General features: G+C 49.0%; 1 protein-coding gene across 4 annotated transcripts in view; it reads left to right on the plus strand.

Annotated features, from left to right (window-relative positions):
* Positions 1–26,024, plus strand: part of Farp1 (FERM, ARH/RhoGEF and pleckstrin domain protein 1) — a 266,129-nt gene that overhangs the window by 233,757 nt on the left and 6,348 nt on the right. For all 4 annotated transcript variants that reach the window (XM_036199556.1, XM_036199554.1, XM_036199558.1 and 1 more), the window contains exons 17-24: positions 12,535–12,616; positions 14,722–14,959; positions 18,334–18,464; positions 21,814–21,882; positions 22,034–22,123; positions 22,657–22,739; positions 22,818–22,930; positions 23,346–23,512. In XM_036199556.1, coding sequence (XP_036055449.1) covers positions 12,535–12,616; positions 14,722–14,959; positions 18,334–18,464; positions 21,814–21,882; positions 22,034–22,123; positions 22,657–22,739; positions 22,818–22,930; positions 23,346–23,512 — 973 coding nt within the window. The remainder of the gene's footprint in view (positions 1–12,534; positions 12,617–14,721; positions 14,960–18,333; positions 18,465–21,813; positions 21,883–22,033; positions 22,124–22,656; positions 22,740–22,817; positions 22,931–23,345; positions 23,513–26,024) is intronic.

Consider the following 26,024-nt stretch of genomic DNA (forward strand, 5'->3'; position numbering starts at 1 on the left):
ACTGTTAAAAGAGAGAAATCTAGAGTTTCCCTGCGTCAGAAGTTCCTCAGAGTTGGTGCATGTGTGGTGCTCACCACCCCAGATTGGGACATGTGTGGTCCATCATCATGATTTTTCCCTTGGCAGGCCTCCAGGAGACGACAGACCATAGCATGCTCTGTCAATGGTGGGAAATTTCAGGGCAGAACTCTTATCAGGAATGTTCTGGAATGCCCAGGCCACCCCCAGTTTGACAACACCTGTCCCTCTCCAAATTTCACTCTTTGCCATGCAAACACACCCGAGCAAAAGGTGGAGGCCCAAGGCCTGCTTCAGGCTGGCAAAAGCCAACTTACACTTTCTCAGAAATGGTAACTGGTTTGTTGAGTTCTGAAAAGTGGCTGAAATGATTTTTTCTTTTGAAGGTAAAGGACTGTTTACTGAGCTGTTTAAACACACTCAGAGAAAGCCACCTAGGTTCAGCCTTGGGATGGGTGGACATTCCATCCAACTTTGAAATTTCATGTTTGAGATGACTTGCAGAGTGTTGCACACAGGCTACCCCACTCCCAAGGTAGACAGAGACTCTGCTTTGGTGCCAAGGGGCTTGATGGACAGATCCTGCAAGTGTGCAGACAGGCAGAAGGGAGCCGAGAGCAGTGGGTGGTCATATAAACGGCATTGGACTAGGCTGTGTATGCCGCACACAGTGACCAAGAAGGGTCAACTGGGTAGAAACTGGGTTAGGGCTCCCCTGAGAACAGTGCCAAGCATCAGACAAGATGTCCACAGGTTACTGGGCTGAAGGGAAAGAGATGGGCAGCCGCTCGGATCTGTGGATGTGGTTAGAAAGATGGCAGATGGCTGGCTTTCTCATCACTGTAGTGGCACACTTGATGGAAGTCACTGACGGAAGAGAGGATTGTTTTGTCACCATGTTCCCACAATGGCCCCCAGGAAACAGAAAGCTTGGGCTAGAACTAGAGGTGTGTATGACCTTCCAGAATACTCCCAGAAACCTACTCCCCATGACTCAGATTTTAAACATTCAAAACAGCATCACCTACTGGGGGCCCACATGTCCAAACTCACACACCTGTGGCGAACACTGCAGATCTGAACAGCGCCCAATTGTCATGAAATAGAAGTAAGGGCTACAAGGCAAGTGTGAAGGCCCGGGCATGCTCTGGGCACAGTGATTTAAAGGAGTCAGTACCAGACCCAGAGAGTTGGATGTGGGAGTCCTGGGCTGAGGGAACAGTCGTATCTGTGAAAATAAAAGGAAATAATGTTGAGAGGAAGAACATCAAAGATGAAATCTTCATGCCCATAACTTGTGGCATCCTTCCTTCCATAAGTGTGGGATATGACCGCAGAAGCCAGCAGGGAACCAGAGAAACTGCAGCTGTCAGGAGAAAGAAGTCCCCAAGGGTGAGAGCGAGCCTTAGCAGGTGACCATTAGCGTGAGATAGATGGTTCGTCCTCACTGTCATTTGACAGCCTGGGGTCAGCTTTGCAGAGTCTCAGTAAGGCATCGTCTGGATCTGGTGTGGGGTTGAGACAAGGAAACCTGCCCCCTGTGAGCAGCAGTGTTCCCTGAACTTGGGTCCTATGTAAGTGTGGAGAGCGTGCTGAGCGCTGAGCAAGCATCCGCCCTCTCTCTGCTCTTGACTGTGGATGTGGCGCGACCAGGTGTTTCAAGTTCTTGCTTTGACTCCCACACGACGACAGACTAGAATTGTGAGGCAATAAGGCCATTTCTCCCTCGGAGTTGCCTGCCGGGGTATTTTAGCACAGGACAGGGGTGTGCTGGGGTAATGGTAGCAGGCCTGGGACCAAAGGGACATTTCCTGTTGAGAGATGCCAGGAGGTTGGATGTGAAGACTCAAAGCCCTTCAGGGTTCATGGGGAGACTGTTTCTAGGGTGGGACTGTCCCTGTCTGTGACTAGGGATTTCACAGGTGGAGTCTTGTGTCTCCCCATCACATTCAGTGGCTGAGCAGAGTAGGAGTGAAGGAAGGGTCAGGACCCCTTTCTGTGCCCCTGAAGATGCCCCCCTCTCACTTTTTAATCCCAACCAAAGTGTCCCCTCCCTCCCTTCTTTCCAGTTCCTCCCTCCACCCCCCCTCTACCCGTTCCCATCCACTCCTCCACTGTTGCTCTTCAGATACAGGCGGGCCTCCCATGGGTATCAGCCAGCCACAGTATATCAAGCTGCAGTAAGACCAGGCTCCTCCTCCTCTATTAAGGCTGGAGGAGGCAATCAGGTCGGAAGAATGGGTCCCAAACTCAGGCACCAGAGTCAGAGGCAGCCCTGCTCTCTCTGTTAGGGATCCCACAGGAAAACCACATTTTCACAGCTGCCACACACATGCAGAGGGCCTAGGCCAGTCCCAGCGGGCTCCTGGTTGTCAGTTCAGTCTCTGTGGGCCCCTGTGGGCCCAGCTTAGTTGGTTCCATGGATTTTCATGTCTGAAAGTGTTCTTGAAGGACAGATATCATTCGAGTTTGTGCCTCATGATTCTATCTGCTCTTTAAAGCTTTGGGTTTGTGCTGGACATCATTAAAAGAGAATCAAAAAGGCTTCCCCCCCAAAAGAATTCAATATAGAATTATGATATAATCTAGCAACTACATTTCTTGATATATGCCTAAAAGAATTAAAGCAAAGAGCTTTTTAAACCTTAGATAGTTCATCTGGCCTCACAGAAGTATTCCCAATAGCCAGAGGGTAGGAACAATCTGGGTATGTGCCCAAATTGCTAAACACAGTACAGTTTTCCAGATGACAGAATATTACTCGGGTTTAAAAAAGAAATATCTGACCTATACTCAACAAGTTCATGTCTGGAGCTGTGCAGAGCCATGAGATCAGAAATGGAGAAGTGGAGTGGCAGCTGCCAGGTGCTCAGAAGGAAAAGCAGGCGTGGTGTTTGCTGAGGGTGAGGTTTCAGTTTAGAGAGTTTGCAGACTTTCTGAGGATGGTGGTGATGTTTGCCAAACTGTGTGGATGTCCGCAACACCACTGAACTGTGCGCTTGAAAGTGGTTACACTGGGAAATACTGTGATATGCTTGTCACAATTTCACAGAAGAAAGAACAGCACAGGAGCACCCCAGGAGCAGATGGGGGAGGGCCTCAGAGCAGCATGTGTCCTTCATGATGCTGCCCATGTCTGCACACTGGCTCTCCATCATCTGGGCAATCTCTGTGCTGCCCTGAATTACTTCCCTTCACCCTCACCCAGCCTCCTTTATGAGCAGCCGGCTTGTACACCAGGCCTGGATGGGTACACTGAAAGACTGCCCTGGTGTAAAGCTAAAGTCATACTCAGGCCTCAAGGAGAGCTCAGCCCTTCGAGTCCAGCCAGCTGTTGGGGTGGTGTAGCATCGGATGCGGTTTTAATCTGAATGCTAACCCCTGCTCTCCATTCTCAGAGGCCCCTGTCTCTTGCTTCTGTCTGTTAGATCAGCAGGCTGACCGGGTGGGGGTGGGGGGTTCTCAGGAGATAAGAGGAGCAAACAGACCTTTCTGCCCCTTCCTTTGGTGTCCCTGGAAGGAAGCTGGCCAGCATCCCAGACGCTGCACTTTCTGAGTTAACAGCTTGGATGTTGAGTTTGATTTCTTTCTTGGGCCTCTGGTTGAATATGAGGCCTGCAGGTGACAGCTTGCTTTGGGCTGGCCAGGTTGCATTCCTGCCCTCCTCTACAACACACCTGTAAGCAGATATCTGTCCTCCAGGCCTTTGGATGAACACACACACAACTCCTCAGCAGAGATGCTCTTTCTTAACTCCAGAGCAGCTACTTCCTCTTCTCACCCTCTCTCAAAAGAAGCAAATATTCTTTGTGGTCCATGCTGAGCGATTTAGCTGGGTCCAAACACAGAGACTCATGTGCCAGCCCTGTCCACGCCTGGACACGTGTACACACACATGCTCCCTCCGTCCCCTCTGCCCTGACCTTCATAGTACCCTACCTTTGAAAGTGTATAAACCCCACCTCCCTGACCAGGGTATCTGTGAGCCATTTTCTGACTTAGGCCTAAAGAAAGGGTCTTATGTCTCTGTTAACTGTGTCGACACCCAAGACTGAGATGACCGTGAGGATTAAAAGGACAAACAAATGAAGACACGTGCAGCTGTGTCCCCTCATGCTCATGGCCATGTAGAGCCATTTAAATACTGAACTCTAATCACATGTCATATAATGTGTGGGTCCCTGTATGCTTGGACTGGCACTTGACCCTCTGACCCAGCTTGCCAGCCTAGGCACCATCAATCTAAAGGATGTCAAGAAGGAAACGCACTCCTTATCATAGGCAAAAGATCCCATCACTGAACAGATGCAGGACAGATAATGACAGTCTCCACGAAGTGACATTGTTTAATGATTGTATGTTGCTTCCGTCAAGTTTCAAAAGCTCCAGGACTGACCTCTATCAGCAGGGGACCTGGCAAATGCTAACAGTGTTTCTAAACGTTTCAGTTATATTCAGATACAGTTTGCAACACTGCTAACTATTAGCTACCATTTGTGGATGTGTTCTCTACACACTTCATGGACGTTGTGCCAGCATGCAGTTGGCAGAATTACCAAAAAGAAAACCATCACCATGCCAACTCTGCATTTTTCCAATCAATCTCTGAACCTGGGTGGCAAATCTGGTCTACCAGCTGTTGTTGCTAATAAAGTTTTATTGAGGCTCAGAGGGATGATCATTACTGCCTATGCCTGTGAGCAATGCAGAGCTGAATGGCCGCAGCAGAAAGCAGATGGCCACAGAGCTAAGGTGTTTACTTTCTGAGGCTTCATGTTGAAAAATAAATTTTAAAAAGCGCTGCTTTTTTTCTTATGTAAACTTGCCCACATGTGAGTACTGTTGATTTATGATTAGGAAAATGAAGCCAGAGGGGCTCAGCCCTTTAGCTAGCCATCCATACAGCTCTTAGGTGACAGCCAGACCCTTGTACCTGTTGCTGATTAGACTCCCGTGTCTTCTGTCACTGTGGTACAGGATCTAATACCTGCAAGAGACAGGGACACATCTGCCTGGCACTTCCTCTTTCATCAGAGAAGATTACAGTGTCTCACTCAGAGCATAGCCTCAGTACCTGCCTCCCCAGGCACCCCTTTCCCTCATACCCAGTGCAGTGAGGACAACCCCACTGTTCTGGGACTTTTCTGTGTGCTCTTCTCTTTTGGAAGTTGGGAGCAGGAAGCTTGTAGCAGTGACATACTTCCTCCAGCCAGGCTGCACCACTTAAACCTCCCAAACATCACCACCAGCTGAGACTCAGTGGTCTGGGGGGCATTTCTCATCCAAACCGGCACACTGAACCACCCTCCCTCCCTGCCTCTAGCTGGTTCCCCACACCCCAGCGGTCCCTCTTCTGTTTTGATCTCACATATGTGTGCGCATATATGTATCTAGTTGAAGATCCTGAATCTGAGAGGTGACATGACGCCCCGTTAACTTCCGTTGTTTCCTTTCAAAGTCTAGATCCCCGCGTGAGAGACAGCATCATCTCTGTCTTTCTGACCAGGTTTATTTTTCTTGACAGCATCCCCAGCTCTGTTCATCTTACAGATGGCACCACTTCATTCATCTGTCCAGCTGGAGGAACTTCTCTGCCCACACACCAACTTCCTTCAGACCCTGAGGGCAGTCGGACAGTTGCGTCTCGAACAAATGTGGTCTGTTACCCTTGTGCTGGGCCCTGCAGAAGCTCCCTTGCATTCTGTCTTAGAAACTTCCAAGGAACTATTCTTCATTTCCATGGTCTTTACTTCTCCTGGTGTCCGAGCATTTCTTGAACAGTAGTTTTTCATGATGTAAGGTTACAGTGTGGGGACGCCTTGGCCCCTGTCAGGTGATGACTGAGGTCTGCAGAGCCATATTCCTCACTGCAAGGCTCATTCCTTGGTATTTTTTATTTTATTCTCCACATCTAAGGAGAAAGGTGCCTTTAAAACTTCAGCAGTGGCGGGTTCCACTGTCATGAACTGAATGTTTCTACATTCTGAATACTGTCTGTGGGTCTAGCCATTCCTTCTCTCCAGCACGCTGTAAACAGCAGCTCCTGCAGCTCCTGCAGCTCCTGCTGCTCTTTCCTCAGGAGTGAGGAATGAGACTCCAGAGGGCAGGTTTCTGAACCAGGAGTTTCTGGACGCTTCAGTGCCTTTACTCCCAGCGGCTTTAGGCCTGCATTAACTTGGGAGGGATTCAGGGAAGCTATTTCACGTCTGCCCACTTTGAGAACAGATTCCCTGCTCCCGATGCCTGCACACCGAACTTGATCTAGCATAGTCCTGTCTATTGTCTGTGCTGCAATTGCCATTTGGGACAGACTCACCAGGCCAGGTTGCAAAGACAGGGGTGCCACTTTCTCCCAGGTTTAGGGATTGGGGAGTGGGGCAACATCTCCACACTCCACTCCTGAGATGGGAGCTGTGTGTTAGCTGTAACAGGCTTGGAGACAAGTCTTGTAGTCAGGTAGACCTGAGTCCAAGTGCCCTCTTGTCCTGCTCCTGGTGGCCTCAGGCAGGATGTCCTTTCTAATGCCAATCTCTTTATTTGCACAGTGATAGAGATACTGATGTCTTGACTGGGTGATGAAGGAGAGGGAGTTTGTAAGGCATTTATCTCTGCTGCTAGAGCATCGAAACTTTCCAAATACAGCAGCAGCGACCACCTCCATCCTCTGCATCTGGTACCATCCTTCAGGTACCATCCTGCTTGAGCCAGCTCTACCTCAGAAGTGCCTTAATAATTTGCAATTCTCCCCATTCCGTAGGATAGGGGCAGACTGAATTCTGAAGTCAGCCGGGTTGCCCAGGGCCTTCTGTTAATCCAGCAAATAGGACAGCATCCAAGTTAAACAGCCTGTCCTCTTGCTGTTCAGTGAACTTCATGGTCCACGGGGACCGTTTCCGGGGACTGCCATTCTGACTGCTCCCTCAGCCTCTCTCCTAACAGCAGAGCAAATGCGGTAAGGTTTAAAGGGCTCCAAAGCTGGAGGCCCTTCCCTACATCCTTCTCATGTCACTCAAAAGATCCGTTTATGTGACCACTTGTTCAGGGAAAAGATCACTGTTGGTGTCCTGGAGTTGTGTGAAGATGGCCGTAACCCTGCCCACGCCTGAGTGTGGCACCTTGCAGTCTACAGCATCTGTAATGTGTGATTCTTCAAACTGTCACATGTGACCATCAGAACAGCCCTACACAGTCATCCTGGAAACTGCTGGAATGGGCGTGCCTTGGCAGAGGTCATTAAGCCAAGGCTAGAAAGGACCATAGACACACACACACACACCAGTGAAACAGGGTAAGAGGTGGCCACGATCGTGGTCTACCCTGTGGCTCTATCCAGATCCCCTAGAGCCCCAGGTGACTAATAAACAGTAGCCACACGTGGCCAGTGTGACTGAGGGACTCAGTAGTCAAACTTCACTTTAAGTCAAATTGATCTTTAAATGGCCCTTGGAGGCGTGTTAAACAACACAGTTCTCAAGACCTAAGCAGGGAAGGGACGTGGACATGCCCTGGCACATGACATTCTTGACCATCCAAGTGTTCCCGGTGTCTGAGGCAGTCACCAACAGCAATTCTCAAGGCCAGTTCCCCAGCCCTCTGTACCCTGTGTCAGCTAGGTTGGGGCCATCTCTTGTTTGAAGAAAGGTCTTCACTGGTTCTGAAATCACATGCATACAAAATGGGCTTAAAGCACATTGCTTTGAACATGGTGAAGCATGTTGGAGGCAGTGTAGTGGGTCCATCTGGAAAGCAGTCAAGATGGAAGAAAAGACATGTTTGGGGTACAGGGTGAAGGGAATTGCTTATTACATTATGTAAATGCATAAATCTGTATGGTTTGGTTTGGTTTGGGCTATCCTGGGACTCACTATGTAGACCAGGCTGGCTTCCAACTCAGAGTGCTCCCGGCTCTGCCTCCCGAGTGCTGGGACCCAGGGTGTGCCTCCCCTTCACTGAGCTGGCTTGTGGTTAGAATCGGCCTCCCAACTCATCCCACATACAAAAATACCCGTCTTTACCCAGTTCATTGGTGCGTTGTTCTTTCATTTACATAGACACACAAGCATGCTTTGTTTCCATAGAGAGTCACAGAGGCCTCAGGGAATAGCGAAGATAAGCATGTGGCCTTTGTGTTAGGTCTGTTTCCTGGATGTCAGAGAGCATCTAGACACTGGGTTCTCACTCCAGACCAGAGAGTTGGTTCTTGTGTTTTAATAAGGAAGAGACATCTTTCTTTTATCACAAGGAGAAAGAGGCGGGCTGGGGTTAATCAGCATGCTGAGATTTCCACTGGGTTACTCGAGACACCCGAGTCCTGCCCCCCCTGTTTTCACTGTAAGGAGTCTCCACACTGGTCCCCACAACCAGTCCTCACCCCCCCCCCCTAATCAGAGAACTGGTCACCAAGCATTCTGTGAGCCATGTCATTTCAGGTTCCCAGTGGATTCTGTGTTGAGCCTGGGTTGGGGTTTGAATAGGAGAGCCAATGGTAGTTGGTCTTGATGGGCTCTGCCCACCTGCTGCTGGAGCCCCTGTGGGTCCCCCTTGGGCCTTAGGATGTAAGCTCTCAGCCCAGAAGGCGTGCTGAGAAGCGGGCTGGCCCATGGTGAGGGGCTGCTGTCTTGTCATTTTCTTCTTCCTGCTTCCTGGTTGGTCTGCTGCCAGATGAGCAGCTCACTGGTGACAGAAGTGTCCCTTCAGAACCAGAAAGCCTCAAAGGTTCACAGCATTCGTCTCCATGTGTATGTACGCAAGGTCCTTTGCAGAGGTCACATGTAGTTGCTCTTGGAAGTAAATTAATCACATTGTGTGGGTCATAGTTTTCCTATGAAATTGTCAAGAGAATTTTCAGCTCTGTTACTGTGTGGTAATTATCCAGACATTATGTGGCCCTGCCTTCCAAACAAGGACCCTTTTCTTGTGGGGCTAAAATCCGGAGGATGTTCTGGACAAGTTATAATTACTTTTTCATGTTCTTGATGATAAAATGACCTTTGAGCTGCTCTTAGATAAATGCCTTAGATTTGTAGACTTGGAGGCAGCCAATGTAGGAGAGGTGGTCACACATGAATTCCACATGGGGCATCAAGACTTTGGGGCTTGTCCCCAGGCCCAGGGGTTTGCCCTGTGTTTAGATCCACTGCCCGGGGCTTTGTCTACTCTGGGAGGGTGGTCCAGACAGATCTGCTGTATCCTGCAGACTCTAGATGCCTGTAGCCTGTTCCCATGACATCACCCAGAGCTGACACCCAGTAAATGTGGGGTTATCAGTGGGTCCGTGCTGCATGGGGACTGATCACTGCTTCCCACCCAGTGTTCCCTGGTCAGTAAGAATCCAGGTGGGGGAGGGGAGGGAGAGAAAGAGAGAGAGCGCTCTGATAACAAGCAGACACATGAAGGAAGGTCCCTTGTTGCAGGTTTTAACACAGTAGATTTATTTTTAAGTAAATGGTTGGAGACATGGGTGGCACATGGGCACGTGCCTGTAGCCCTATGACTTGGAAAGCTGAGGCAGAAGGGTCGCCACAAGTTTGAGGTCACCCCTCAAATGGAGGGAATGAAATAATTGTTTGGCTTCCACTGTTCTTTGATTTTGTCTTGGGCCGGGCATTAGTTAGCCATGCACGGGGAAGTACTTGTTTTTAATAGAAGCCGGAATCTGCCCATCACCCATTCAATCCAGACCACTGTAGCAGGAATCTTAAAGAGTCTTACTAATAAAATCAAACCTGGGCCAGGTATTGGGGTGAATGCTGGAAGATCAGAGAAGCAGAACAAGCCACAGCCACCTCACCTCACCCATTCCTCAGCTTATCCTGTTTCCTCATACTATAAGCCTCTGAGTCCTCATTCAGAATGGGTCTCAGCTGAACTGCTGCTCAAAAGCCTAAAAGCTTAACCAGCTAAAAGTTTGTCGTTTCTGGTCTTCACGCGTTATATATCTTTCTGCTTTCTGCCATCACTCCCTGGGGTTAAAGGCGTGAGTCACCACGCCTGGCTGTTTCCAATGTGGCCTTGAACTCACAGAGATCCAGAGGGATTTCTGCCTCTGAAATGCTAGAATTAAAGGTGTGAGTGCCACCATTTTCTAGCCTCTGTATCTAGTGGCTGTTTCATTCTCTGACCCCAGATAAGTTTATTAGGGTGCACAATATTTTGGGGAACATAATACCACCACAGACCACTGTCATTAAAATAACTAAATTGCATTCTTGGAACTAAGTAGACTTTTCATACATGTGCTGTCAAATGGCACACCCATTTGTAAATTCTGGGTCATCTGTGTAGAATCTAGGTAATCTCCAGGAGTTAAGTTGGGCCTTGCCTCTGGGTGGGTGGGTGGGTGCCATTTTGTCAAAAATCTGAACATCTGGCTTAGAGAAGGGTTTTCTTCCAGTGGAGTATCTTCTTGGTTCCAGTATGAAAGGTGGTCGGGAGAGGAAAGAACTTCCCAGCTCTGACCAGAGCCTCATGTTGAAGGGGCAGCAAGTATGCTCTAAACACAGAATGCTCCTTTAGGCCGGAAGTTCTGTGAATTTAATTCCTTCCCTACATCAAGTGTTTAGGTGAAGCGACCATTAAATTACCAAGCAAACCTGGATCAGCAAAATGCCCCAGTGGTACACTCAGGCATTTAAAAACCAAAACTGCTGTGGCACCACAGACTTGCGCCTGAGGGACAGGATGATAAGCAGGACTCAGCATGAGCCCAAGGATTGCCAGCCGAGTGAAGTGTGGGAGTCATCCCCAGTGGTCCTTGGAAAGTTGTCTGGAGGTCTGGAAATACGGGCCTGAGTCTTTAGGTTTGAAGGACAGTACAGTATAGAGTTGGCATCATGGATTGAAACCACGGAGAGGAGGGTACTGGAGGGAGGCCAGAGAGGGAAAGTGACTCTTGGGGAACAAAGAGAGGCAGCAAGGGGGTTAACAGCAATCTTTCCACAGTCTTGCCGGGGTGGGAGGGAGGTGGTAAGGACAGAATCCTGGTTTCATTTGGAGAGAGGAAGGAGGCATGGTAGTCAGGCCGCAGAAGGAAAGCCGAAGTGCTCCAAGGCTCAAGAGGGCTTGGGGTGCAGCAGGTCCACCCTCTCGCTGCCTCGGAGGTCTGGATGCTCTTGGTCCTTGTACGGTGCCGTTTACGGTCCACGTGTGAGTGGGTAAAATGGCATCCATGAGGACCCGGTGTGGAAACCGGGCAAAGGGTGGAGATGGCACCGTGTCTAGTCCACTGACATGACCGTGCCTGCACTTGATTGGTGAGGGCTGTGCACGTGCCCTGCCCACCCCCACTCTGGTCCGCTGCAGATCTCTGGTGGGCCACAGGCATCCATTGGAGAAGGCTTCACGTGCCCCCACAGAAGTCCCTTCTCACTGCTGGAGGATCAGGAGCTCCCCATCTCTGTCACTTCAGCTGTGGACGGTTTCATTGCTCTCTGGGCACCTCTTAGATTAAACTTGACAGCCAGTGCCTGGCTCTTATTATTTCATTTGTTAGCTCTTTCCTATAAGGTGGCCTCAGGCTAGCCTTAGCGATGGGTGTCAACATACAAGCCTCGTTTATTACTCCATTCTTACCACTAAATTAGGAAAGACACTGGCGTGGTGGTACAAATGTGTGCCCTAGAGGCTAAACAAGCATGGCCAAGTGCAAGTTCATTGCTTCAGACAAGCGGGTTCCTGTCTGTCTCAACTTCTCTGGCAATAAAGGAGAAAGGCATGCACTTGCCTCTCAGGTTTGCTTTGGGGATTGAATTGAGTCAGCGCCTAGGTCATGCTCATCATACCACTGGGTACATGGAAATGGTCATGCTAGTTGAGCCGTGAGTTAGGAACACCCACTGAGGCTCTGAGGCAGGCACTGAGGTACTGAGGCATCAGTGCAGCCCCAGGACTTCAGAGACGTGTCCACTGTATCACCATACCACCTGTATGTGAGGGAGGCCCCTCACCACCCACTCCAGCTGGCCACCCACTGCCCTCTCTGTCATCTGCCCCTCCCCTCCAGACTGTCCTCAGTCACCCTGTTCCTTCTGAGAGCTGGCTGGCTGGCTCATTGTTTCTGGCTAAGGGATCTTGGGACAGAAGCCCTGACTTGGGAGTGGTGTCTTGCCCTCTGCCAGTGTCTCTTAGTCCCAAGGATGGACTCAGTCAGTAGCCAATTGGTGCAAGTGACCTTTATGCTGACTGATCTCATAACCCATGTGTAGAAGGAAAACACTTCTATCAGACCCGACCAAGGTCCTTCAGACACAAGTGGGGTTATTTTGTTGATTTGGTTTTTGAGACAGGTCTTGCTTTATAGCTTAGGCTGGCCTCGAATTCACAATCCTACCACAGCCTCCCAAGGGCTGAAATCATGCCTGGATACAAGAGGAATTCTTCTTCTGGTACTTCATGTATTTGTTCCCAAGAAAAGTATATAGGAATCACGGGAGATGGGTCCCACTAGGTGCCCAGAAGGAAGATGTTGACATAGGTACTTCATTGCTAACAGTGTGTTTCTACCTTTGCTGTCCCCAGGGAAGGCCGCTCAAATGCCCACATCAGAGGAGATTACCAAAGAATTGGGGATGTCATGCTTAAGAACATTCAAGGCATGAAGGTGAGCTGGTTGGGATTGGGGGAGGGGGGCAGTAGCCCCTTCTGTGGCCGTACACTGACAACTTGTGCAAAGCATCAAGGATGATCATATAGTTAGACCATCTTCCCACCGTTCTACAGAATGCTCCTGGAGAAAGCATAACAGCTATCTGGTTCAAAAGCTCTGCATTGTAGACAAGCAACAAATACTTATGTAGCTCATTTATGACCTTAAAAACAATGTACACAAAACTGTACGTTTCATTTTCAGCCAGTTGTTTTGGCTTCCTTTGTGCATGACAAAGTCCTAGATGCTAAATTATCTGGGCATTCCAGTAAATTCTGTGTCTTTAAACCATCAAAGGCAAATCTGTTTTTCTTTTCTTTCTTTTTTTTTTTAAGATTTATTTATTATGTATACAACATGTATGACAGCAGGCCAGAAGAAGGCACCAGAGCTCATTACAGATGTGAGCCACCATGTGGTTGCTGGGAACTGAACTCAGGACCTCTGGAAGAGCAGCCAGTGCTCTTAACCTTTGAACCATCTCTCCAGCCCACAAATCTATTTTTAACAGCAGTATCTACAATGAAAGTATACCCAAGAGAGCTAAGGAGTATTAGCCCACAATCCTCTCCTACAAATGTCTGAGATTATTGTTCCTTTGGACACATTTAACAGCACCTGTGATACAGAAGGCTTTGATTCACACTGCTTATCTACTGAATGCATCTGTGTTTGCATTTTTAAGAGGTCTTGTTAAATCTCAGCTGCTGGGTCATGTCCATAACCTCAGGACCTAATAACTGCCCTGGAAAAGCATCTACCATGACAGTATCATACAGAATCATTTTTAAGTAATGCCTTTAAAAACACACACACACAAACAAAAAACAAAACAAAACACCATGGAGCTGGACCTGGTGGCACACAGCCTGTGGTCCTAGCTGCTCAGGAGGCTGAGGCTGGAAATCCTCAAGTTCAAGACCAGAGTGGGCTACGGCAGCAAGACCCTGCCTAAGCCCGAGCCTCCCCTGCTCACCTCTCCATCCCCACACTGACCTCACCACCTTCCTAGTTTATTGGTCTCAGGATGCCCTGCACTGGGAATGGTCACGATGTAGCCCATTCTAGCCGGTTCCTTGGGCTTCTCATTTCTTCCATGATGTGATTGATTACTGTGGTGCTTCCAGTTACTGCCCATCCTAAGATGCCTCTTCTCCTGCCACGTGCCTTTTCTCAGCCCTTTTCAGTTTTCACTTTTCTGAAAAACAAAAATCCAATTCCCTAATTTGGGAGCATAGCCTGCAGGACACTGCCATGGGCCTTGGCTGTGGTGAGGGAGACTTGTCTGGCCCTTCCCCCACCCCAGGGACATCACCTTGACTTGCTGTTCACCAGCTACCATGTGTCCTTCTCATGCCTGATTGCCAAGTACCCCCACTGCCCTCCCACCAGAAACTTCTGTTCTGCCTTCCGCCATTAACCAGCATGGAAGACCTAAAAATATCCCTTCTTTCCTGTGCTGAGTCTCCTCCTTCTACAGGCTGACATTCTGTGCTCTGCCGGAGGCTTCCTCAGCCTCTCTGGCATTTCAGCACCATGCCAATAATACCACAGGGTTACAGCGTGGGGCTCCACAAAAGCAAAGTAAAAGCAGATTGGGGAGGGCACGGGCAGTCTTTGAGGGGTGAGTTGAGTTACATTTTACATTTGTTTGTTTGTTTGTTTGCTCATTTTGTTTTGTTGTTGGTATTAAAGAGTGTTTATGAAGTGTGGAGGGAAGCATCGGATGATGTCTAGAAACAGCATCCGGGTTAGCAATGACGCCCGCCTGCGTGTCTCTCCTGCTGCACTCCCAGCCCAGGCACTAAACTACATTTGCATGTGCTAAGCATGGTCAGCTGGTTGTTTGGCCAGCACATGGATTCCATCTGGATGTGTTCCTATCACATGTACCCTCACTGTGTGTGTTCAGCTTCATAATATGACCAGGAGAGCTTGGCCTATGGTTTCATCCCCATCTGAAAAATAAATAAATAAACTGCAGTAAAATAATGAGCACAAAGGTTTTTTTTGTTTAAGTCACACTGGTGAGCGTGCTGACCACCCCCTTCCTCCCCTAGCCCCTGGCAGCTCACCTTTGGAAGCACAGCGAGGCCTTGGAGGCACTGGAGAACTCCATCAAGGGCTCCCGGCGGCTGGAGCATTTTTGCCGCGACTTTGAGCTGCAGAAGGTGTGTTACCTGCCACTCAACACCTTCCTCCTGCGCCCGCTGCACCGGCTCATGCACTACAAGCAGGTCCTGGAGCGTCTGTGCAAGCACCACCCTCCTAGCCACTCCGACTTTAGGGACTGCCGAGGTAAGGCTGCGTGCGCACGTCTGATAGCCCACACAACCACCAGCGTAAACAGGCAGGATGCTGGCCAGGCTGTGCCCACGGCTGGGCTGTGCCCCCCCCACCCCCGGGGTCTCTGTGGACCATCTGCTGTTGCAGTATTCCAGGTTTCCATCATGGGATGGTTACATCTTGACCTTCCTATGGGAAGGTGATGCTAATAGTTAGAATATCTTTTCTTCCCTGTTTGCACACACCCTCTCCTTTGCACCCCAGTGGTCAGGGACAAAGAACCCTGGAGAAACTTCATCTATAGCCAGCCTGCTCCCAGAGGCCTGCCTCCCCCTGCCTACTGGAGACTTAGTATAACTCCCAGCTCAGGCCTGCTCAAGGAAATAACTGATGGATTGAGGTTGCTTGTTACTTCTGGCATCTGTCACAGCTTCATGAGGCATGGGGGAGCTCATTTTATAGATGGTAACAGTGGAGGCCAGAAAAACTAAGAAACCTGTGCGGGGTCACATAGTGGGGAAGCAATTTGGAACCCTAGCACCCTGCTCATACCCACCGTAGCCCCTGTCCTCGTGTTTCCTACCTGAGCCTGCTCAGCTCCTGGCCTGGCAGTGCCCAGCCTCATACCATGCTCTCACTTTCATCATCCCACAATTCCAGGAGATCACTGTAGGTTGCTCATTTTGAGGAAAACTGAGGCTTGGGGAAAGGGGCAAGTGTCCCTCAGGACAAGGTCAGAGCTGGTGTCCCACACATGCTGTCTCACTGAGCTCATCTGACCCAAGATGTTTTTGTCCCATGTTTTATATAGTCTGTTGAAGTTTGCATGCCCTGGCCTCACCCTCAGTCCCTTCAAAGGCCAGGTCTGCTAACTGAGTCCCCTCAAATATCAAGCTAGGGCACAGAGTAGGCCCTGTGGAGGCGGCTCCTGACCACATTGTATGAATGTGCGTGTCCACCATCATACCAAAGCCCTAGTTCTTATCTAAAGTATTATAAGGCCAGGCATGGTGGCACAGGCTGGTCTACATAGAAAGTTCCAGAGTACATGCTAGGATTTGTCTTATACACACACACACAATTAGAAACTCCTTCTGGGTCTAAGGTCACCTGTACCATCTTTTTCTATACACATCTTGTTCCTGTTCCTTTACTTAAAAATCTGGGTGTGGATTGGGGTGTAGCTCAGCTGATAGAACACTTTCCTAACACATAGGAGGCCCTGGATTCAGTCTCTAGGACTGCATAAGATCAGGTGTGATGGTGAATGCCTGCAGTTATAACACTTGAGAGGTTCCAGGCCAGCCTAGGATACTGTCTTAGTTAGGAGTTCTATTGCTATGAAGAGTCACCTTGCCCATGGCAACTCTTATTTTTTTCTTCTTTTTATTAGTTAAATTTTTTCATTCATTTTACATCCCTACTGCAGTTTCCATGACAACCCTCATAAAGGAAAACATTTGAGGTGGCAGCTCACAGTTCAGAGGTTTGGTCCATTATCATCATGGCAGGGAGCAGGAAGTGGACTGACACTCTGGGTAAGGGCTGTGCATGGAGTAGGCCCTTGGAGGTGGCTCCTGAACATATTGTATGAATGTGCGTGTCTACCATCATGCCAAGGCCCTGGTTCTTGTCTAAAGTGTTACAGGGCCAGGCATCATGGCACAGGCTGGTCTACATAGCAAGTTCCAGGCCAGCCAGGCTACATATATCAGGCAGATATGCTCAGGCAGTATCTTGAGCATATGTGAGAACTAAAGCCCGCCTCCACAGTGACACACTTCCTCCTACAAGACCACACCTACTCCAATGAGGTCACATCTCCTAACAGTGCCGCTCCCTGTGAAGTTAAGGGAAACAATTACATTCAAACTACCACAGATGCGCAAGAGCCTGCCTCAAAATAATCAAACCACTACACAAAACGCCTGCATGAGGTGTTTCTCCTAAGGCTGTGGAACCCGGACATCCAAAAACAGCTATACTTAGCACTCAGCACAAAATCATAAACTTACTTTTGTTTTTAAAATTTAATTGCACAGTTCTGGAGCACAAGCATTGTAGATGTCAGCAACATGTAGTAATATCAAAAGGTTGGCCGCCCCGTGTCCAGGTTCTGACCCGTCCTGTTTGCCATGTACTGGATACACACAAGGTAGACTGTTCCCTACCCTGAGAAGGGGAACACAGGGGATAATATGAGAGAGCTGGCAATGAAATCCACCTTGGGAGCTAAGCCAGGGCTTTCTGAAGAAAGGATGCCCAGTCTGAGAGCTGAACTTAAAAGAAGAAGGGGCGAAGTGTGAAGGGCCCAAAGGAGACAGGGTTTGTGGAGCGTTCCAGAAAGCAGATGCTCTGTGTGTCATGGCGTGGAATGCAGAGGGAGAGGCTGAAATGGTAAGCACAGGCCAGACATGAGTCTACAAACCCTGCAAGGCCTCGCCTGGAGCAGAGGAGACCTCAGGGGGAGCATGTGGGCCTGAGACTTCATCTGGACGATGCAGAGGTCCTACACACAGGTTTGTTTTTTGAGACAGGGTGTCACTATAGAGCTGCAGTTGTCCTGGAACTCGCTATGAAAACCAGGCTGGCCTAGAACTCAGATCTACACAAGTACAGTCTCTACTTCCTAAGCTTGGGATTTCATGTACACTACCATACCTGGCTCTGAACGCTTTTTAAACAAGCGACTTGACAAAGTGAGACGTTGATAATCTGTGCAAGGGGGAGCAGATATTCAGGCCCCAGTCTTTAAGAGGAGCCGACTGCTGTTGCCTAAGGGCCTTGGTGTGATTCCAGCCTCCTGGGTCCTTGGCAGCCCTTCATTAACCCTTCTGGTCAGATCTTCCTCCTAGAGTCTTAACCTCCGTCTGACCCTTGCGTTGGGCTGCTCTCTCCCTCCTGATCTCGTGGCACTGGTATGCCAGTCAGTTGTGCCAGCATGAGAAGGCTAAAGGCCCCTCCCAACTTTGAGGATGTCACCCACAAGGGGAGAGGGCTGTGCCACCCTTGGCCAGCTTGCATTCTATTTTTCTAGTTCTCTTGGGGCTCATCTGTCCTTGACAGTTAAATGGACTTGCGACATAAGGTGGCCTTGCTGATGGGGGACTGGGATGCGGACTCCAATGAAGATAGAGGCTGTCCCTGTGTACACAGCACCAAGGGGCCAAGACACCGTCACTGTCACCCCAGCCTCTTCCCGTCCTGCTAACCACTGGATTCCCAGTAAACGTCTGTTGGACCAAATTGGGTGGCCATGTCTGAGGATGGAGCAGGCCTGGAGCTTGTCACTCTGGCTGAGACAAAGCATCCTGTGACAAGGCCCTCCTGGGGCACTGGGCCGAAGGTCCTGTCCGGGCTAACCTGGAGCTGTCTCTCTCCCTCAGCTGCGCTGGCAGAGATCACGGAGATGGTGGCGCAGCTGCATGGTACGATGATCAAGATGGAGAACTTCCAGAAACTGCATGAGCTCAAGAAGGATTTGATTGGCATTGACAATCTTGTGATCCCAGGAAGGGTAAGCTCAAAGTGTTGGAGTAACGCCACAGGGGGTCAGGGCTGGAAGCCGGGCACTCTGGTCCCCTCCAGCCGCCTGAGGGAGCCGCAGGGCACACCTTGCATGTTCTAGAGTAGTTGTCAGCTCTGGCCTCCTGATTGGTTAATGTGCTTAATGTCCCTGCCCTCCCCTCCCTCCACACACACTGTAAAGAGGGTTTAAGAAAGCGTTCATGATTTTTAAATTTATGTAAGTGAAAATGGAAAATACAGTGGGAAAATGCCAGAGCCAGGTGACACACCTGTGGCCTGAGCTCCGTGGAATGAATGATTCTGGGCAAGCCGCACTCATTCTTGCTGTCGTCCTTTGCCTCACTGTCACCGGTCAGAAACGGCGCTCAGCTCTCTTATGGCTGATGTCGCTAGACTTTTTCAACCCAGTAGGAACAGAAAGGTAGGAAGTAGCCCAGGGGACACAATTATTCAGGCATGTGTTACATCTCATCTGATTTCTCCACGGGATGGCTGGCTGGCTTCATACCCAGCCCCAGTCCGTTTCTGGAGATGTTTGGCCTCTGATCTGCTGCAAGCCTGTCTTAACCTGCAGATAGAGCTCCAGAAAGCTAGGGCCTTTCAGGTTTATCTAATCAGGTCGTGTTGCCATCCTGCAAACTATTTTGTTAGTTGCTTTTTTTTTAGAATATAACTCTGGTCCTCCTGCCTCCACCTCCTGAGTACTAGGATTACAGGTTATGAGCCGTCACACTCAGCTCTGCCAAGGCGTGCGTGTGTGCGCGCGCGCGCGCGCGCGTGTGTGTGTGTGTGTGTGTGTGTGTGTGTGTGTGTGTGTCAGCCAGAGTTCATGTCTGAAGTGCTTCCTCAGGTGTGGCTCACCTTGGTTATTCTTGTGGTTTCGAGACAGTCTTTTTCTAGCTTGGGCCTTACAGAGTAGGCTAGCCTCAATGGCCTTTGAGCCCCAGGGGTGTCCCCGTCTCCAGCTCCCCAGCACTGGAATCACAAATGCACACCACCATGCTTGCCTGCTTACATGGATTCTAAGGTTCACACTCAGTTCCCTCAGTGCCCACAGCAAGCCCTTTACCAACAGAGGTCCCTAGCCCCTGCCCAGGCAGCTTTTAATCCATGTGAATCAAGACCCATGGGAGAAGCCTTGGGTATTTGGGTATTTCTGTTAGCAAACCTAGCCAAGAAAGTATCTGGGAAGCAATCGTGAGAGGCTGTCAGTTACCTGGGAGGGACAGCCTGAGATGCATTTCAGCTTCTATTCTACCGGGACTGAGCACACACCAGCCTGATTTGCAGTCTTTGTAGAATACTTAGGGAAGCTCAGTGGACTCAATATAATTTATATAGTTTGAACATTTACAAAACACGTAATATATTATGCTGCCTGGTGTAGAGACCATGTGTAAAATTTCTCATTGTGAAGAGAGCACTGAACTGCAGTATCCTGCTGTGGCTTCAAGGTTAGCTCTAGAGAGGGGTAGAACTTCCTGTGAGATGAGGATCATATCCTGTCAGTAAGATTGAATGAAAGAGAGCCTGTACAAACAATAGGGAGCACCTTATCTCCTTGATTAACAGAAGGACTAAATGCTCACTCAATGTAGTGTCATTGGTTACAGTGTGGCCTGAGACGCTGTTGGAAGGCCAGTAGCTGCCTTAAGTAGGTAAAAACAATTGACCAAGACCAGAATAAGCATAGAGCAGGTATACTGAAGTCCACTGCAAAAGGGCAGCAGGTGAATTCTCCGGGGGCGGGAGGGGTGGGGTGGGGTTCTTTGTGGTGGTTAGTTGGGTGGATATCTCCATTTTGCTGAGGAATAAGATTCTTCTTGAAAATGGCAATCTGGGTCACTAGGGAGGGGACAGACTCGGTGGTCGGGGGCCTGCCTGCCCATTATAGCATTCCCCACAGTAGTGTTAGAATACTCTGAGACCAGTGCAGCTGGGGCTGTGTAAGACCTGCTTGGAGGCATCAGCAGCGATGCTCTGAGCCTAGCTCACCCCACGGCAGTAACAGCCTTGTTCTGAGCCTGGAGTGGCAGCCACACAGCCAAGCATCACAAGGATTTGTCAGAGACAGAGCCAGCAAGGTGTTCTTGGGGAAGTTTCTTTCTTTCTTTTTCTTTTTTTTGGGGGGGAATGAATTAATAAGTTTATTCTCAGATGCTGCAATTTAGAATATTAGTAGACTATTCCTGTACATAAACTTAGCAAAATATATTATTACCTTAAAAATGAAAAGTAAAATTTGAAATCCATCTTCAGAACATAACATATATTACAAAATACCCATACTTCTTCCCCTTAACATCCATTATATTGCCAAATACAAGATAAAGCCTGTACCCAACAGTAGAGTAAAGGTTAAGAGTATTTGATAAAGCCTATCACAACATGCCCACAATCCCAGCACTTGGGCAGCTGAGGCAGGAGGATTATCATGAGTTTGAAAACAGCCTCAGCTACAGAGTGATCTCCTATCTCAAAAAGCTAAAATCATGCTGTGCATTGCTGTGGGATGTCTTCCTGTATGCTGTGAATATGTATTGCTACCATTGGCTAATAAATAAAGCTGCTTTGGCCTATGACAAGGCAGGAGAAGAGCCAGATGGGAAATCCAAGCAGAGACACAGGGAGAAGAAGGGCGGAGTTAGGGTAGACACCATCAGGCACCCAAGGAACAAGATGCCAGTAGAATGATAATGTCATGGCCACGTGGCAATATATAGATTGATAGAAATGGGTTAATTTAAGATGTAAGAGCAGGGGGCTGGAGAGATGGCTCAGAGGTTAAGAGCACTGACTGTTCTTCCAGAGGTCCTGAGTTCAACCACATGGTGGCTCACAGCCATCTGTAATAAGATCTGGCGCCCTCTTCTGTGCACATAATAAATAAACAAATAAATAGATAGATAAATAAATCTTTTTTTTTTTTTTAAAGATGTATGAGCTAGCTAGCAATAAGCCTGAGCCATGGACCAAACAGTATGTAATTAATATTAAGCCTCTGAGTGATTATTTTAAAAATAGCTGCTGCCTGGGTGGGACAGAGCAGGACTGAGAAACTTCAGTCTACATTGGGCACCCAACATGGAGCATGAATCCCAAACCCTGAGATTAAGAGTCTCATGCTCTACCGACTGACTGAGCTAGCTAGAAAAGGATTATAGATACACACAGGAAATCTTCCAGCTACATTTGTTGGGCAAGTTTCTTAATCATTTTGTCTGAACATGGAAATAACACTGAATTTCAGGCTCCTATGGCGCTAACTGGAATCCAGGCACCATCTCAGATGCTCACACCCTTAGTAAACTAAGGCTCTATGTCTGTCTGCTCCGTAGGAGTTCATCCGCCTGGGCAGCCTCAGCAAGCTCTCCGGGAAGGGGCTCCAACAGCGAATGTTCTTTCTGGTGAGTGGGGCAAGCTGTTTGTCCTTGACAGCCCAGAACCATGTTACAGTGGGTGAGGAAGATCCCGAGGCTGGGACTTGTCTACGCCCTTGGGAGGACCTGAGAGGAAAAAGGAACCATTCAGCCCATACCCCTTTGCTTGTCCCTCTAGTTCAACGATGTCCTGCTGTACACCAGCCGGGGGCTGACGGCGTCTAATCAGTTTAAAGTCCACGGACAGCTCCCACTCTATGGCATGACGGTAAGTGTCCGATGCTGGAGTGCCCTTTTGGTGAAGATCAGACACTTCAGCCTTCACTAGCAAGGAGGACCCTGGAAATACTACCTCTTCTGCACACATAGGCCACAGGATGGTCTTTCCAGAATGCAGAGCAAGTTCACTTGAGCTGTGTGGTATGGATTTGCCTCTGTCTCATGGCCGCCCCTAGCTACCCATTCAGTGAGGACAAATCCAACTTTCCCTCACTAAGGCAGGCCTCAGACTACATCCTGGTCAGCAGGTGTCACCAGGGCACCCACCTATGCATGTGGATCTGTGTATCCCAACTTTCTCAGAAGGTGGAGAGGAAGTGTGTGAGCTGTCTAAAGGAAGTAATGCAGTAGTTCCTTAGCCTTGAGTACCTCCCCCTGACTATAGGAATGGGGTCCTCTGGCCTTGAGTCCCACCGATCTCTGCCTTTACTGGTCTGGTAGCCAGTTTGGTGAGTGTCTACAGATGCAGCAAGTGCCTAGCTCGCTGCGCAGTAGTGATTTGATGAACTCTTTCTTCCACAGATTGAGGAGAGTGAAGAGGAGTGGGGTGTGCCCCACTGCCTGACCCTCCGTGGCCAGCGGCAGTCTATCATTGTGGCCGCCAGGTAACTCCTGAACCTGACTCCTACTGTTCCCCCTTGACCTTCTGTGGTCTAAAAAGCTGATGTCATCTCTGTCTTCAGTTCCCGATCAGAGATGGAAAAGTGGATGGAGGACATCCAGATGGCCATTGACCTGGCAGAGAAAAGCAACGGACCTACCCCTGAGCTCCTGGCCAGCAGCCCCCCTGACAACAGTAAGTGGTGTGGCTGTGCCCAAGGCCATGGCCACAGGGACTGTCCACGGAGGGAGAGATCACACTAAGAACCCCTTAGCAGGTAGGCCTTCCATCTGTGCTGCTGGGATCACTGTCAAAGTGGATATGAGGAAGCAGGATGGCATCTCTTCCAAACCAGCACAGCCGGTACTTATGGAGGGGGAGCAGGCCACAGGCCCAGTGTCCACCGGCAGAAAGGATTCCCAGCCAGTGTAGGGGATAATGGGAGGGTGCTTTCCACCAGGGAGACCTCATTAGCACCCTACCTATTGGGCACCTTAGGAGTCCACACTAGGAGTCCCCACCCCCAGCCTTCTCCAGCACTCTGGAGTGTGACGGGAAAGCTTGTATCAGAGGGAACAGTATCAATGTCACCTTTCACGACTTCCTGCAGAGTCCCCAGATGAGGCCACAGCGGCTGATCAGGAGTCAGAGGATGATCTGAGTGCTTCACGGACTTCGCTGGAGCGTCAGGCCCCTCACCGTGGCAACACAATGGTGCATGTGTGCTGGCACCGTAACACCAGTGTCTCCATGGTGGACTTCAGCATCGCTGTGGAGGTATGGTGGGAGCAGAAAGGGGTGGCCTAGCTGGTTCTGAGCTCCAGCCTCAAGCTCACCGAAGGAGTCTCTGCCTGGCCACTGAGAGCCCCTTCCTGTGTGAGGCTGCTGTAGCCATCCCCACGGCATGCAGGGCTGTTCTTCTGGCTTCCTGCCCTGTAAACCTTCCCATCTCCTTCCATTTCATGCCATCAGCCAAGGAAGCGTCTGCTCATGGACAGTAGTGCAGCCCATACCCAACCACGAGCCCCAGACACCCCAGCAGGTGTGACCTGCAAGGGCTCCCTGGAAATTAGGTGCACCAGGGGACAGCCAGGTCTGAAAGGGGGTGAGGTGCTCCAGCAGGGCCAGGTTACAGGTCACAGCACACATCCCAGGAAGGGCCCTGCGGATGGGCCCTGGGACTCAAGCCTGAAAAGTTGCCATGAAGGTGAGCCTTCCTCTGGATTACTACACTCAGAGCTTCTAGACCTTTCCAAATCCCATGGCAGAGCAGCCACCGCATAGCCTGGCAAGCTTGGGAACAGCAAAGCTGTCTCCTGTCATCTTGCCAACATCACCTGCTGGTCCCCTCCAGTCATTCAGTTGCTCATATCTTCCACATCTTGAGGGATTCCGACTCTGGACCCTAGAATGTGAGCCAAGGACAGTAGTCGTTTGTTGGTTCTTTGATGGAAAGAGATTGGAGACATGCCTCAAGTTCTTTAAGCTAGAGTCTTGGAATTGTATTCTGCAAGTAGCCTTCACAGTTCAGACTGCCCTCCTGAGTTTCCTGAAGCAGCGATGTCCTGAAGACATTTTCAAGGGGTCCCTAGCTCTCCCACATACTCCCTTTCTTCGTGGGTGTGTAACCTTGGTGTCCTGTTTTCACATTTCCAACTTCCTGCCTGAGGAGAGGCTGCAGGCTGACCCCTGCTTCCCTGCCACCCTCATCTTGGTCTGTGTGTGAGGCATGTCTCAGAGGTGGGGACCCTTGCTTGAGGGCAGCAGGGAGGAGTTGAGGACCATCCTAGAGAGGCAGTACTCCCAAAGATGCAGCTGCTCCGCTCTGGTGTGGCTGCCGCCTTTAGGATGCTGCCAGGGAACTCTCTTGGCCACGTATCCCTTCCGGGTAGGATGCTTCACTTTCAAACTTCCCACCTCTCATTGAGACCCTGGAGGTACCTGAGCTATTCAAGGGGTGAATACCAGTGCCAGGGTTCTGGAGGCACAGGCTGCTCCTCCAGCCTCAAGCACGTCATTCTTACCTGTGTGGTCGCTCAGACCACTGTCTGTGCACCACTGTGTACAGACCACTGTCAGTGAGACTGGCCTATTGGTGAAATTATTAGATATGTATATTATGGTAGACTATCACATACATTAGTAAATTTAGTAATATAGCAGCCTTTGCACTGTTATGAATTCTTATATGTTGATACAAATATAAACTTTTTATATTCCTATTTAAGATAATTTGTATATTGATACAAATACAGAACTATGTTTGTTATATTGTACACATATTTTTACTCTTATTTGAAATATTTGTATATTGATACAAATGTAAATTTATGTCTGTCATACTGTATGTATGTTCTACTTCTGTTTAAGATATTCTGTATACTGATATATATTTAGGATTATTATCATATTGCATATTGCACTATACATTCCTACCTCTGTTAAAGATATTTTGTGTATTGTCACAATTTGAAGTCATTGTCCTTTTACTGTACATTTGCTTACAGACTGTTTGCCTTATTTATAGGAAGCCTTAGTCCTTAGGTTGTTTAGGTAGATGAGACTTACAGAGTTATTGTCACCTATGCTTGTCACCTCTATAATTATGTTAGTTAGGTTATCCAGATTTATAAATACATAGGTCAGATGGACAGGTAATCTTCAAACACTTCATGGACCTAGAGAATATGGCATTTAAATAATTTAGAATTCTGTTGACATGAGACACAATTGCTCCTGGCAACACCAATTTGATCCCGAGAGAATGTTGGGCTTCTAAGACATTTCCATTTGAAAGTTTGTCTTCTTGGCACAAAATGGCCTACTGGGCAAAGAACTGCCCTTGCCTCAACTGCTGACAGTACAAATGCTGTCCTTTCTGGACAAGCGGGACACAATGAAAGCGACCACCATACTTTGCCAAGACAGGGTAAGATGGTCTTTCAGAATTCCTGCTTCTGAAAAAGGTCTGTCAGATACTCTAGGCCTGTAGCCAATTTGAATGCACCAACGATACTGAGAAATGTTAGGTGACTGTCCAGGCTGCTAGCTGTCTCTGTCTACTCTTGCAAGACTCCCGAAAGTTGCTTGCGTCCTTCTCCCATTTCTCAGGTATTATTATATTCCTTCTCAGGTCTTTGATGAGGTTGGAGATTAGCAGTTATAGTTACAACTTAGTATATATACATATATAATATCTTAGATAGAATATATTAAGTATTAGACTCAGGTTCTTTAGGATAGGATACCTTTTGGAATGATCTTTGTAACATGCCACCTACCCATGCCC

Source organism: Onychomys torridus, chromosome 9 (genome assembly GCF_903995425.1).
Source record: "Onychomys torridus chromosome 9, mOncTor1.1, whole genome shotgun sequence".
In the NCBI taxonomy this organism is placed as follows: domain Eukaryota; kingdom Metazoa; phylum Chordata; class Mammalia; order Rodentia; family Cricetidae; genus Onychomys; species Onychomys torridus.